Source organism: Hevea brasiliensis, chromosome 10 (assembly GCF_030052815.1).
Source record: "Hevea brasiliensis isolate MT/VB/25A 57/8 chromosome 10, ASM3005281v1, whole genome shotgun sequence".
Lineage (NCBI taxonomy): Eukaryota > Viridiplantae > Streptophyta > Magnoliopsida > Malpighiales > Euphorbiaceae > Hevea > Hevea brasiliensis.
Window position 1 is genome coordinate 1,340,942 of NC_079502.1, and position 13,394 is coordinate 1,354,335.

The window sequence follows — 13,394 nt, forward strand, 5'->3', positions numbered from 1 at the left end:
AAATTGCTGGATTTCGAGATACTGGTTTGACCTAGCCGGACGGCCTAGTTCCCTCAATTTTCGGGTTTCGGTCAAAACTAAAAACTTGTAGATCTAGGTCTTATGGACTGCGGTGCAAAATTTTAGGTCATTCCGAGTTAAGTAGACCGAGTTATGGTCATTATACTATTGCTGGTCAAATGGTATCAAATTAGGTCAATTTTTGGTCAATTTGGTCAACTCTGGTTCGGCCAGTTTTTGGACCCGAACTTATGCAAGTTGTTTGACTTGCTTATGGTCATTTCTGGGCTTTGGTGTCTTCATAAGACTTGTAGGTATGGGTCTTAGCTATTCATGGTTAAAATTTCAGATCAATTGGACCTGTTTTGAGTGAGTTATGGCCTAAACACTCACTGCTGCCCAATTGGTCATTTTTCAGGTCCTAATTGCACCTAATCCGAATTGGTCATTTTCTTAGGTCACCTTGCAAGCAGAATTTTGGTATGTTTTCTCAATGAAAGTTGGCACATTTTGTGCCTAGTTCCACCTCCAATTGGTCTCATACCAATTGAGGTTACACATTTAAACTTATTGGCTAAAATGTACACTGCCCTTGGTTACTTTGCTTAACACACATCAATTACACACATTTACCTTGCAATATGTTTACTTCCCTACCAAATCTGTTTTGGTACATTACCAAAACTATATATTACTTTACATTAACATCACTTTGGGCAGATTACAATTATCCTCAACATACCAAATATAACTCTAATTCCCAAAGTTCAAATACCATTACACATACACATAAACATCACTAGTTTTTACATACACTTTACACAACAATTTCATACACATGTCCTTCAATCCTTAATGCCACAATTCTGCCCATATCTTCATGAAAACATACACTTATCCAAGAGTTTCAAGGCTGCCGAAATTGTCCTTCAACACCAAAGTCCTACAATTCATTAAATCCCATTCCAAGTGCAAAATTCACCATATACATGTGAAGCAATTCACTAAGTTATTAAATCATCATAACCAACATCATTTCCCATCAAATATATGCACAATTATCTCATCAAATACATGACTACATGGCTGTCCAAAATGAACACAACAATAACTCTTCAAACTCAAAAATTTTCTTCACAAATCTAATACCCATAACATGCACACAAAACTTAACAAAGCTATCTTCAAAAATATGAACTTACCTTATGTTTGGAGCTTGTTAAACCTTGCTTAAACTTCTCAAATTTAGTATCAAACTCTTCCTTGTGATGAGTAGACAAACTTTCATGAAGAAACCTAAGAGATTGGAGTTGAAAATGGAGAGTTAAGAGAGCTTGCATGAAACGTCAATGGTGGCTTCCCAAATCTTCCATTTCGGCAATGTTGAGAGAACCTTGAGGAAGATGAAGTTCAGCTGGTTAGTGGACTTACATCAGTCTCATTTAGTGTTTAATTAATCCCTTAATGGTCCACTAACTCCAAATAAATCATATAATAAGCTTAAATGTGTTATTTACACATTTCTCACTCCATTCTTGGCTATTTGTATTAGGTACCCCCAATTTAATTTTTCTTTTTATTTTCTAAGTGTAATATTATTTATTTTTAGTAGACATTTAGGTCAAAAGACAATTCGGGATGTCAAATGACCATAATGTCCCTGTTCGGGTTGCATCCCTGATTTTTCGGTAACACCGGATTTTGTCTGTTTTTCGATTTCTCACTTTTCTTTGTACTAATTATTTAATTTTTCTTTGATCTTTCTAATGATATTTATTCTTCAATAAGGGTCTATTTAAGTCCTAAAAATGTTTTCCAGGGTTCTCCGCAGTCCAGGGCTAGTCAACGGTCCACGCCGTGACTTCCCGGTGCGGTCACCCATCGCTAGGTTTCTCGGCTCACTTAACTTGATCACATTTCTTTGCTATTATTTTTCCTTTGTTTTTCTTGTATTTTCTTTTCTTGTATTTCATTATTTTATGTCTCCTCACTCATATTGAAGTGTAGTTCTAGGCATCCTAGCTGTCCGGACAGCGCTGGTCACCGGAACAGCAGAACGCACTACCGAACTTAGGGGTGTTACATTAATTGCAAACTTACACCTCTTGATGGCACTCTTCTTGATGATCCTACTTTATATCGACAGCTTGTCGGGAGTCTTGTTTATCTCACAGTTACTCGACCTGAAATTTCATATGCTGTTCATCTAGTCAGCCAATTTATGTCTACTCCTCGCTTAACTCATTTCTCTGCAGTACTTCGAATCCTTTGTTATATCAAAGGCACTCTTTTTCATAGTTTGCACTTTTCCACTACCTCCTCCCTAGTATTATCTGACTACTCTGATGTTGATTGGGCTGGTGATTTGACAGATCGTCTCTCTACAACTTGTTATTATTTCTTCTTGGGTAATTCTCTTATCTCTTGGCATAGCAAAAAGCAAACTGTTGTTGCACGTTCTAGCACAGAATCTGAATATCGTGCTCTTGCTGATGCTACATCTGAATTACTTTGGTTACGGTGGTTATTAACTGATTTAGGTGTCACTCATTATTCTATTCTTCTGCCACAATGCTTCATTGTGATAATAGAAGTGCCATACAGATTTCTCATAATGATGTATTTCATGAGTGTACCAAACATATCGAAATTGATTATTGTCGACACCATATTTTGGCCGATCACCGAAGTCAATAGGCTTTGAAAATGGACCCCCAGCAGACATTCTTCGATCACAAGTGACTCGATCAGGAAATAAACCGATCCCGCATCTAGTCGATTGCTTTTCGATCTCTTGTCAAAGGAGATCAAACCAATATCAGGTCTCCATGCCATCCAGTCTCATTTCCGATCTCTTCTTTACAAATATAGTTGAAAGTCGTTTAACTAACACTAAGATCGGGTTCCTCACTTATATGTCTTAGACATTCCTTAAAACAAAGTTAAGGTTTCAGTCCGACTTAATGGTGATTCCGATCTTAAGAATTCAAATCAAGCCTTACCAATTTTAATGATCTAAAGTTCTACCCGGTGTTTGGTCCCGGCTTAGGCCGATCTCATGCTTACAATATTTTTCCAACCTCTTATACTTAGATTAATAATCGCTTTTAAGATTGATGTTCTAATATGTTCAAATAATCAAGCACTCATACAATTTGGATACTTTCTGATCTCATCAAGAAATTGAGCAAAAGGGATTTCATTTCATCTCAAAATAAAAGTACAAGTCATTCGGTTGGAGGGTCACCCTCAGCCTATTATACATTAACATTTTGCTCATTCTCTCTCTCTCTTTCGGTTTCCTCCTCGCTCCCCTCTTCGTCTCTGGGAGCAAGATCCACCATCCAGGAGAAGTCTTCCCCAGGATAACATCTCTCGAGCTCGGCCAGAAGATCGTTGTGTGCATTCACATAAGCACCAGCTTCCCTCGTCACAGCCTCTTATTCCTTCGCTTTGAGCTCCTCAGTAAGGCGAGCAACATCGGCAGTTCGGAGTGACCGAGCTTCCCCAAGTTCACGAGCCTGTTCAGCCAGCTTATCCTCATAGGATTTCATCCGACCTTTGATTTCAGTAATATAGTCTTGGGCGGATGAAAGTTGGGCTCGGGCGAAAGCTGTGTCCTAGACCGCTTTCAGAATCTCCTGCCTCAGAAGATGAGCCTTTTCCTTGATTATGTGCTGATTCACTAGGCTCTCTACGCTCAAACTCATCGTCTGAGCCAGGAGATCGTCAATGCTATTCGAGGTCAGCCTGTTCTGGTCCTCCTAGAGGCATATGGTAGCACCCAGAACTTTGGCCAAGCCCTGATTCTCCCGAACGGATCGATTCTTCTCCAGAGAATGAATGAGGACTTGGGCACCACGAGAAAGGGTCCTCACAGTAGGTTGGGAAGACCCCCCCTTCCGCACTTGAAGGAACAGGTGGAGGTGGTGGCTCTTCTTGTCAAGGGGGAGAAGGAGCTACCTCTACTTCTGGGACCGGTTGTCCCGAAGGTCGGGATGAGTCTCCCAGCACTTCTCCCGAATCTCGCCTTGGCATCTGTGATGCCGCAGCAATCTTCATTTTTCGTACCTTCCGGGAGACTTCTCTTTTTCGCTTGCGGTTCTCCTTTGTGCCTTCGTCTCCAGCCATTTCTGCACAGAAAAACAGTTAGTGAGATTACCTAAATCAGGAGACTAAAGATTTAGGTTATACCGGTCTCGGGTCTGAGGTCAGAGAGCTGCAGTTCATAGTCTTCATTGGCAATCATCCGCATTAGCCACCATCTCAGTTCGGCCATAACAGCGTATAAGCACGAATACTGGTGAGTGGCTGCCTAATCCTTCAATTCCATTACCATGGCACCCTCGTCCCTACTCAGGGCAATCTTATTTGGAATTGATGGGCCCAGATATTGCCAGCTATGTGGGAAACCTTCAAAATCGTTAGGAATCTTGCTCCTCAACATAAGAAGTGATTCTTCCAATTCTTCAGTGAAAAGGGGAGATCGGTAAAAAGCCCACAGTGCGGTTTGGCTTGGAAGAACCAATACTCATCGTCCTTTCGATGAGTAAGCCTATGCAGCTCAGCAAAAATCTTCGCTGTAGGCTCGAGCTTCTTGGCCCGACATAAGCCTCTAAAAGCTACCAGAATTCGCCATGAGTTCGGATGTACTTAGGCTATACATACGTGGTGGAACTTCAGAACGTCCTTAAAGAAGTCGTCAAGGGGAAATTGAAGCCTGGCTTTTAATTGCTCTTCATACACCATAATCACATCATTTTCTTCAAAGAAGTGATCGGCTTGGAGATTGCCATGGCATCTGATAAGCTCGTACGAGTCGGTCCGAAGGTTATACTCTTGACTAATGAATTGCAGATCGGTTTCTTGGAGGACTGATGGCAACTCGCCCACAGGAAGATTTTCTCTCCCAGAGGAAGGTGTCCATCTTGATTGTGCCGCTTGATCGTGGGCTGAACAGAGATCGTAGGGGGCTCAGGTCGCCCACTTGGCCTGACCACCTCAACTTCGTCTAACGTCCAAGAGATATGGACGAAAGGGGGGCTCGCCGCTCTCTGACCCTCGGCGCCACTTATTTTCAAAGAAATAAAAGAAGTTTAACTAAGAGAAGGATTCCTGTCTTATGTTGCGACAATTATCATTTTGTACGTCATCATGTTGCTCATGGCACCATATGTTTGATTCCGTCTCCTCTGTCAGCCAAACCACTGATATATTTACCAAAATGCATCCTCCCGCTCGCTTTTAGGATCTCTTAAGCAAACTCAAGTTGGCACCTGTGCTACCACCTTGAGTTTGAGGGGGGGTGGTAGCATAATTACAGTAATTAGCATGATTACAGGAGATTTGTGTAGCATAATTACAATAATTATTATTCTTGTCTAAATTAGCTTATATTCTCATGTATAAATTGATGTAATATCTCTGTAAATAAGACACGTACAAATACACAATCCTTTCCTTCATTACTTGTATTCTTTCTTCTAACAAGGGTGAAGCCAATGCTGGAAGAGAAAGATTTTGGCTTATTTGTGGTGATTGGTGGTGAATTAAAAATTAAAATAATGGAAGCCTCATGCGTGTCTGTGACTGTCTCTCCTTTCTGAAATAAAATCCTCTCATAAGCTAACAAGCCCTAGGAATGCTCATTCTCGTCTCTTTTTTGGGGTTGTTCTTTGTTTTAGCCCAAAACCCTAAGTAGGGTTAGAAACTGTTTGGGATTCAAACCATTTTGACTTGGACTTTGCTCACTCTCTCTCTCTCTCTATACATCTCTTTGCTTTGAAAAACCTACATACGAAGATAAATGGGGAAAAAAAATATGGATTTCTTTGATTTAAGAGTACAGGTACCCTAAGTTGATCCTCTTTCTCTTTATCATATGTACATATAAATAAGTAGGTTCATATTGTTAGGTGTGAGTTAAGGGGCTTCTTCCACATTTACCTTGATAATGTAAACTTTGCTTTGATACATACATTGGTCTGGGCAGGCTATAGGCATAAGATGTATAGCATTGTATAGGCCTACTTCCATACACATCGCGGTGAATGCACGTAACCATGTTTGTGTTTCCCGATATAAAACTAACAGTAGCTTAAATCCCATTAAGTACTTATTAATTGCAACAATTTACAATCACGGCCCAAATACCGCATCTCATCTCAATCAACGTGTGCTACAATAACATAGATTACACAGTCAACTTACTCGCTAGCGTGTATAGATTCTTTAAACCTATTAACTAGTTTCAGCATTTTCTTGATGTACTTTATGAACAACAAATCTTTTTCCAAACTTTACAACATATAGTCTTGCAATCAAAATCGTATTTACACCACACTGCAATTTCGGAATTCAGGATTCCGGCCTTTCTTTTCTCCTTTTCCTTTTCCAGGTTTCAATGCTACAATCAGCACATATTCAAGCAGAAAACATATTCATGCTTTAACCTGTGGAACTGAAGAAGCATCGATTACTCTGGACGTCCTTGAATGCTTATGAAGCTTCTGATCAACTCCCAACCATTTCTGGATAAGTTGAAATACTGTCTTGTCTTGTAGCAGCCCACGGTGAGTAGCTGCAACTCCTACTCTCTCAACTGCTTCAAATCCATCCGCCTGTGCAATAGAAACATCATTTGGAATCTAAGCCGTGTAATATAAAAGCCATTGATCCATAATAATGCTTGCAATATGCAGAGCGAAGATGCATTCTGCAGATACCATCATATCAGAGCTTGGTTGATCACTGCTGTATCTAGGATTATCATGGTTTAGAATATGTCTTAGAGTCGATAAGGACTTTGCCCTCTCATCTGAGCGAAATAAATAAGTAAATGCTAACTTCAAGCATCTTTGGTCTGAGTACTATTGACCAATTATTAAGTAAACATTTGAATGTTTCACAATTTAACAGCCAATGAAGACAATTCCAAAATCATCAAAGAATCAAGCTTGCATAATGTTTAGGTTGAATAAAAATTGAAGTGAAAGGTTAAAGGAAACACCTTAGCTGATTCTGCAGGAATTGTTCCATCCCCATCCACGTAAGAATACTGAGGCTGAGAGTTTTGGGAGAATTACATTAATAACTAAGTTTGAATTACAATGATAACAATATCTAGAACTGTTATAACAAGCCACTAGACCTAGGCAGTCAGAAACAAGGCTGAAATGGTAATCTTATGTAGGATGACTTTTAGCAGCATCATGTAATCGTAAGTAAATCAAGCACTCACCATAGTGTGGCAGACTTCGGACAAATCTTTGACTGGAGACATCTCTGTACCGTATCTGCATTAGATGTGGACATATCAGACCAGTTTCAGTGGAGAAAATTTTTCATGGCATATTTAACCAAAAAATTGAAGAATAGGAAAAAGTTATGGATCATAGTAGAGAACATTTTCATGGCATATCTAACCAAAATGTTCAAGAACAGGATATAGATCATATGAATGCCATCCTCTGTTGATAAAATGAATTTCAGATTCTTCCATAATCATGTCACATGTTGTTTACTTATTTCCTGTGAAAGAGATGAATCATTCAATGAAGGATTTGTATATGCATCTATGGCAGACCACAGATTCAGTACCATGTATCTTAGTTTTGTTAGAAATTTCAACCATAGACTATCTAAGCTCTTGGTCAAATTAAAAAGTTAAACCAAGTGTTTATTTAGTTATCACAAACTCTTACGATACATGCATACGAGAAGTACAACCAGATAAACACATTTCATTGAACTTGGCAAAATGAACTGTGATCTCAAAGGTTCTTAACACTTCCATGATGTGTTTTTTCCAAACACTTTAGACAAGTATATACTACAGGAAATCATTTAGATGTCTGCCAGATTTTTCACATCAATTAACCTCTAACTCAGTCAGCCCACAAATCAATTCTCTTACATACCGAACATCAAAAGGTGTATCATATGATGTCCCAAAAATGTTATAGAAGGAAACTCCTTTTGGCAGTTGCACATCATTTAGAATCTGGCGAGTACCAGCAGCCCATCTGAGGATGTAAAAATTGAAGGGCAGAGAAACTGCATTTCCATAATAATTTAGCTGCAACAGAAGGGAGAACATAATCAATTTAGGTGGCATTTTAATAAGAAATGCAAATTACAGACTAAATATGCAGACAGAATGTGAAACCAAAAGCTCAGATATAAATGTTTTCTTATCCTTCTCCCTTTTTTACTTTTTTTCTTTTTGGTTTGGTACATTTCACCATTTAATGCTGGAAACAGTAACTTAAATTTACAACAAGATAAACACAGGAAGAGCCACCACTGATACTGATAGGAATAAATCAATGGTCACAGGAGCATCATTACAAAGACTGTTTGTGTACTAGGGGCATGAAGAAGAAGATTATTATAGAGCATGGTAACAAGGGAAGGAAAACTACTATAACAATGGCTTATAATGCGTGATATGAAAGCTCATGTTTCAGTACTAAAATTATCCAATTAGAGAAATACAAATAGCACCCTTGTGGGACCTACATTGGTTATGGTATTACCATTTACCACTAGAATACACTTCCCGTACAGTGTAATTGCATACATGGATAGATCATGTTCCTGCACCAGAGAAACACAAAAGAGCATCTCCAGTGGTAGCTGCAGAGTTATTATTTTACCACAAGAATACTTCCAATATAGCTATTTACCTTAGATAGGGGATAAACTCCAAACTAGTAGTTAAACTACCTACATAAGAACAACCCTCCCATCCCCAAACCCCCTGTAACCCTTGTTTCATTTTTCTTGCCTAAATTAGTTAAAACATCTGATCAAAAAACACTTTTCAATAAAAAGAACACTTTTGTGTCCTCAAATTCTTCAATGGATTTTTGTCCTTTCCTTCATTCGGGGTTATAGAGTAAAAGTTAAAGTTTAATTAGCTGTAGCTTATTCTTTAATTTATCCGTGCATCAACTAGAAGAAGTTATGGAAATGTTGACATTAACTATATAATTTACTGAAAACCCCAAAACACAACCATATAATGAGATGAACAATTCTAAGAATTTTTGCAGAAATTTCATGGGACTTAAGATCAAAAGTGTTACCTCATTATTCCTCAAAGCTTCCTGAAAGAAAGTGATACTGTCAAGTGGGCCATAGGATTCCAACTTGACAGAATTTTCTCCATCATCTGATTGCTCCCGCCAAACTTGAATTTGTGGTTGCCTTTCCCACTTAAAATTCGGATTTGCCAACATTTCATAGATTGATGGGCACTCAACCAACTATATGCAAAAGGAAAAGCATATACCAGTATGAAGTTTTCACACTATAACATCACAATATTATATCACTATATATATGAGCATATGATAAAAATTTAATTTATGAGATTGTAATTCAGAAAAGTGAAATTACCAGCTGGTGCATTGTCCATCTAGATACAAAAAAGTAACTCTCAAAACCCTCAACAAATTGCAACCCAGTTAACAGGGAATCATTGATGCATCCTGGTGCACCTGTTAGCACATAAAATCATAACGAAAATTTGATTTAACAAGATATGACAAAGAAAATGAGAGTGGGAAAAATTCAAAATTATAACAATAAAACCTGTAATTAAATTATTGGGGTAAATCTGATTCACCTTGCCTACAATTTAGTCAGGTAGTTTCAATGTTAATAAATTACCACCAGATACTGGAATCATCTATATAGAGTTACCAAGTCATTGTGTACACATGGGCAAGCCAATTTTGAATTTCTAGGCAACAGATTACAAATTCTGAAAATAGAGAGATCTCAACAATTCAAGTCACAAGAAAAGATAAGTGAAATTTACAGAAATACTAGAGGCTATTCATGATTATTCTAGTTTAATTGCCTTATAAACAAATGTCATTGAGGTATATAAGTTCAACGTGATCCTATCCTTAACCTTGCTGTACATTTTCATCCTCATTTTCAACAGAGAAACCGCATGGTTAAAATTATTTATTTGGTAATGAAGAAATGAACCCAAAGAAGAGGATAATTATATGGGCATTGTTTGATTAGAGTATCATTTATTGACAGAGCCAGAAAAATATACATGCAACCCATCATTCCCAAGAGCTTTCATTTTAATTGTGTCTAATTCGCAGCTCTTTTACCCTTCTTCTTTTTAATCCTTTTCCAAACAATTAATTATTTCATGTTACATTTCAAAGCAAGTTAGCTCCTACCTCTTTTGAATAAGATAGCATCATCTGATATTCATCAATGACCACAAGCAACAACTGCAGAATGTTTGATTAACAACAGGACAAGGTCTTATGAACAACTAAGAAGTAAGAACATTTCTCAAACAAATGTTAATATGGGAAAAATATTTTTAGGCAACCAATATCTCTGTTTAATGCACATTTATTGATCATAAAAACATGATGTAATTCATAGTACCTTGGAAAGGGCATGCAATACAGATCCATTTGTTAACAAACTTTGAAAACACCTGCAAATGAACAAGTTAAATTCAATGATGATGTAGTTGTGGAAAAATGAAGGGATTATACTTTTGTCCATGGTGTTCCATGAAATTTGAAATTGCTCCAGTCACCAAGAAAAGAGTATGCGTACATCTGCATGAAGCAACATGAAACATGACACCAGCAGTCCCCCCATTGAATGTGAAATTATATTTATTTTTCTATTCCCAGAAGCTTCATAAGCAGTTTCCAGCTTTGATTTAAGACCTTCCATTAATTTGTCAATTCTGCCAACAATAAAAGTTTCAAGGTCCTCACATTAAGTACAGATAATATGCAAGAACCTTCAATATTAGTCAGACAGAATGACATTCTTTTGAACTTCAGTAAAGATATAATCACATGATTAAATACAGAAAACAAAACAACTCATGCATGTATTGAAATGAATGGTAAATAGCTTACCTATTGCTTTGCCGAAAATCATATCCATATCCAAACAAGGTGGTTCCCTTCTTATATCCACATTTAATGAGCATCTTAATCATATCATGGAAATGATACACCTCTGTCAAATGGAAAAGTTTAACAAACTGAAACATCAAGGAATGTAATATCAGCAACATACAATGGGAAAAATATATACTGTTTTGGGATGGAGTAATAAAAAAGATAATGGCAAATACAGAATACACAAAGAATGATACAGTTCGAATAAATAATAATAGAACTTGCACCAGCATGTTTTGGCAGTATAAAGTGAACCACTTCCAAGATCTCAAGAACTAACAAGCATTACAGCAGCAGATAGCAACTGCATTATTTCGATAAAGGTTCAACAGTGACTGTCTTGTAATTGGTTAAGTTCAATATATTTATTCATATGATCATGAAAATTCCCCAGGATGGACAAGGACCTGATTTGCTTCCAGTTCATTGACAGGCTATGTATTACTGACACTGTCAAAACACATAGAGAATATGCATGCGGAGGCAAAAAGAGAATTTATGTTAATCAGAAAGCTATATGGTACACAATAACATGTGAATAATTTTAAATTGTTATGGGGAATTGGGCAATTGGTTCTGCAATTTAATTTCAATTTATTATCTGGACTCATCAATCTACAGTGATAACAAGCAATAAGAAGAACAAGAACAAAGAAATTCCATTTTACTTGATGAATGTACTACAATTAGCAGGACCTCTCTTGATGCACCAATTGTCAACAAGGCTAGGCTTGTTTTACATAGATCAATCATATGGTTTAAAATCTAATCATAGATTCATATCACACAAAATGGAATATGTGTTGAAATGCACAGACCAAACACAGACATCAAGTTCAAAGAAGAAAGAAATTTATTTAACAAAAAACAATTTGAGTAATTGCTAAGTCGAGGACAATGTTTGCCAACAATATCGATCTTACCAATGATGGATCTAAAATATCAATTGCATAAAGCCCATAATCATCATCAGGGACCTCAAGTTCAGTGCCATCATCCAATACTTCTGTATAACCTGTGGAGAAAGAAAATGGAGAAACTTCAGAGGAATAGATTTAAAAGACTAAATTGCCATGAAACACGAAACAAGAAAATGGAGAAACTTAAAGAGGAATATATTTAACAGACAAGCCTCTTACCATGTAGCCAGTAAGTTCAGAATTAAATCATCTAATAATCAAACAGTACTGTATCTACCAAACTAGTCTGTTTAAATTAGATATGAGCAGATTCAACTCTAAAGAACACGCTTCATGCTAAGACTGTCTCCAAATTCTTCCTCCCAAGAGAAGAGACTGAATAGAAGGGTATCACATTCATAACTAGAAAATGACATTTTAACTGAGAAAACATTACAAAATGAAAATTTAAACTGCTACTTGTATTCATTACATAAAACATATCTGGGAAATTCACAGAAGATTCAAACTTTTTTGAACAAAAAAAGGGTTTTGCTAATTATAAATATTACTGCAACAACATCAGTGCATAATATCCAACCTCTTTTACCCACCTTTTTGGCACTTTTAAGTTCTTTGCTTCCAGCAACCAAAATCCATAAACCCAACCCATTTTTACATGAAACCAATTCTTTTTCCTCTCGTACACTCTCCCAGAGCAACGAAATCAGAGATACCAAAAAAATGCCACCGCATAACAAAACCAAATTCAGCAGAAAACTTAACTACTGGCACACGTGCATAAGTATACTCACAAATGGTAAATGCAAGGTGAGAAGGAAGAGAAGAAGAAAGAAAGACCTGTGTTGGGATTATAGAGAGACCAGATTCTCTTCTTGAACTCATACTCAGCTAAGAGAATTCGGACCCATACCCGGGTCTCAAACCCGAACGTATTCCTCTTCGACTTCGAATGCAGGATGGACCCACCGATTCCAGACACCAGAAGGACAGGGTCGCGGTCGACATCAGTATCGACGGTACTCTGACTTCCAAAGCAGGGACAGAAAGAGAAGCCTCCGACCATGATTGGCTCCACCCTTTTAGTGAAACGGGTTTCGGGTCTTACAGGTTAAGAAGTGGCAGTTAAGTTGGAAGCTTTGCAGCGTTTGAACTGCGTGCCTTGATCTGATACTTGTAATTATGTGAAGACTGAGTGTGGATTGGAATTTGCATTTTAGCACTTGTGCTAATGATTTTTTTCATTTATTTCGTTTGTTATTTATTTCTTTCTTTAAATAGGCTCCTATACATGAATATTTTTAAATTATATATTATTTTAATTTATTTATCAAGTTTTTATATATATATAAATTTCTATTAATTTATAAATTATATATTATTTAGATTGAAATTATTAATTTTATTAATTTAATATTAAAATCACAATTTAATTTCATCTATCTCTTTTTTATTTTTGTCATTAAATTTTTAGCCAAAGGAAAAAAAAAAAGGGGTTGGATAATAAGTAAAA

General features: G+C 37.0%; 1 protein-coding gene across 1 annotated transcript; it reads right to left on the minus strand.

The window, feature by feature from the left end:
• Positions 1-6,081: 6,081 nt before the first annotated feature.
• LOC110635449 (phospholipase A(1) LCAT3-like) lies at positions 6,082-13,109 on the minus strand. Its single transcript, XM_058128830.1, has 11 exons — positions 12,722-13,109; positions 11,885-11,976; positions 10,917-11,044; positions 10,603-10,738; positions 10,426-10,477; positions 9,403-9,503; positions 9,090-9,269; positions 7,920-8,077; positions 7,241-7,295; positions 7,010-7,063; positions 6,082-6,620 (listed from the first exon to the last, which is right to left on the minus strand). Exons 1-11 carry the CDS (start codon positions 12,945-12,947, stop codon positions 6,441-6,443), a joined length of 1,362 nt encoding a protein of 453 aa, XP_057984813.1. The 5' UTR covers positions 12,948-13,109; the 3' UTR covers positions 6,082-6,440.
• Positions 13,110-13,394: the final 285 nt, after the last annotated feature.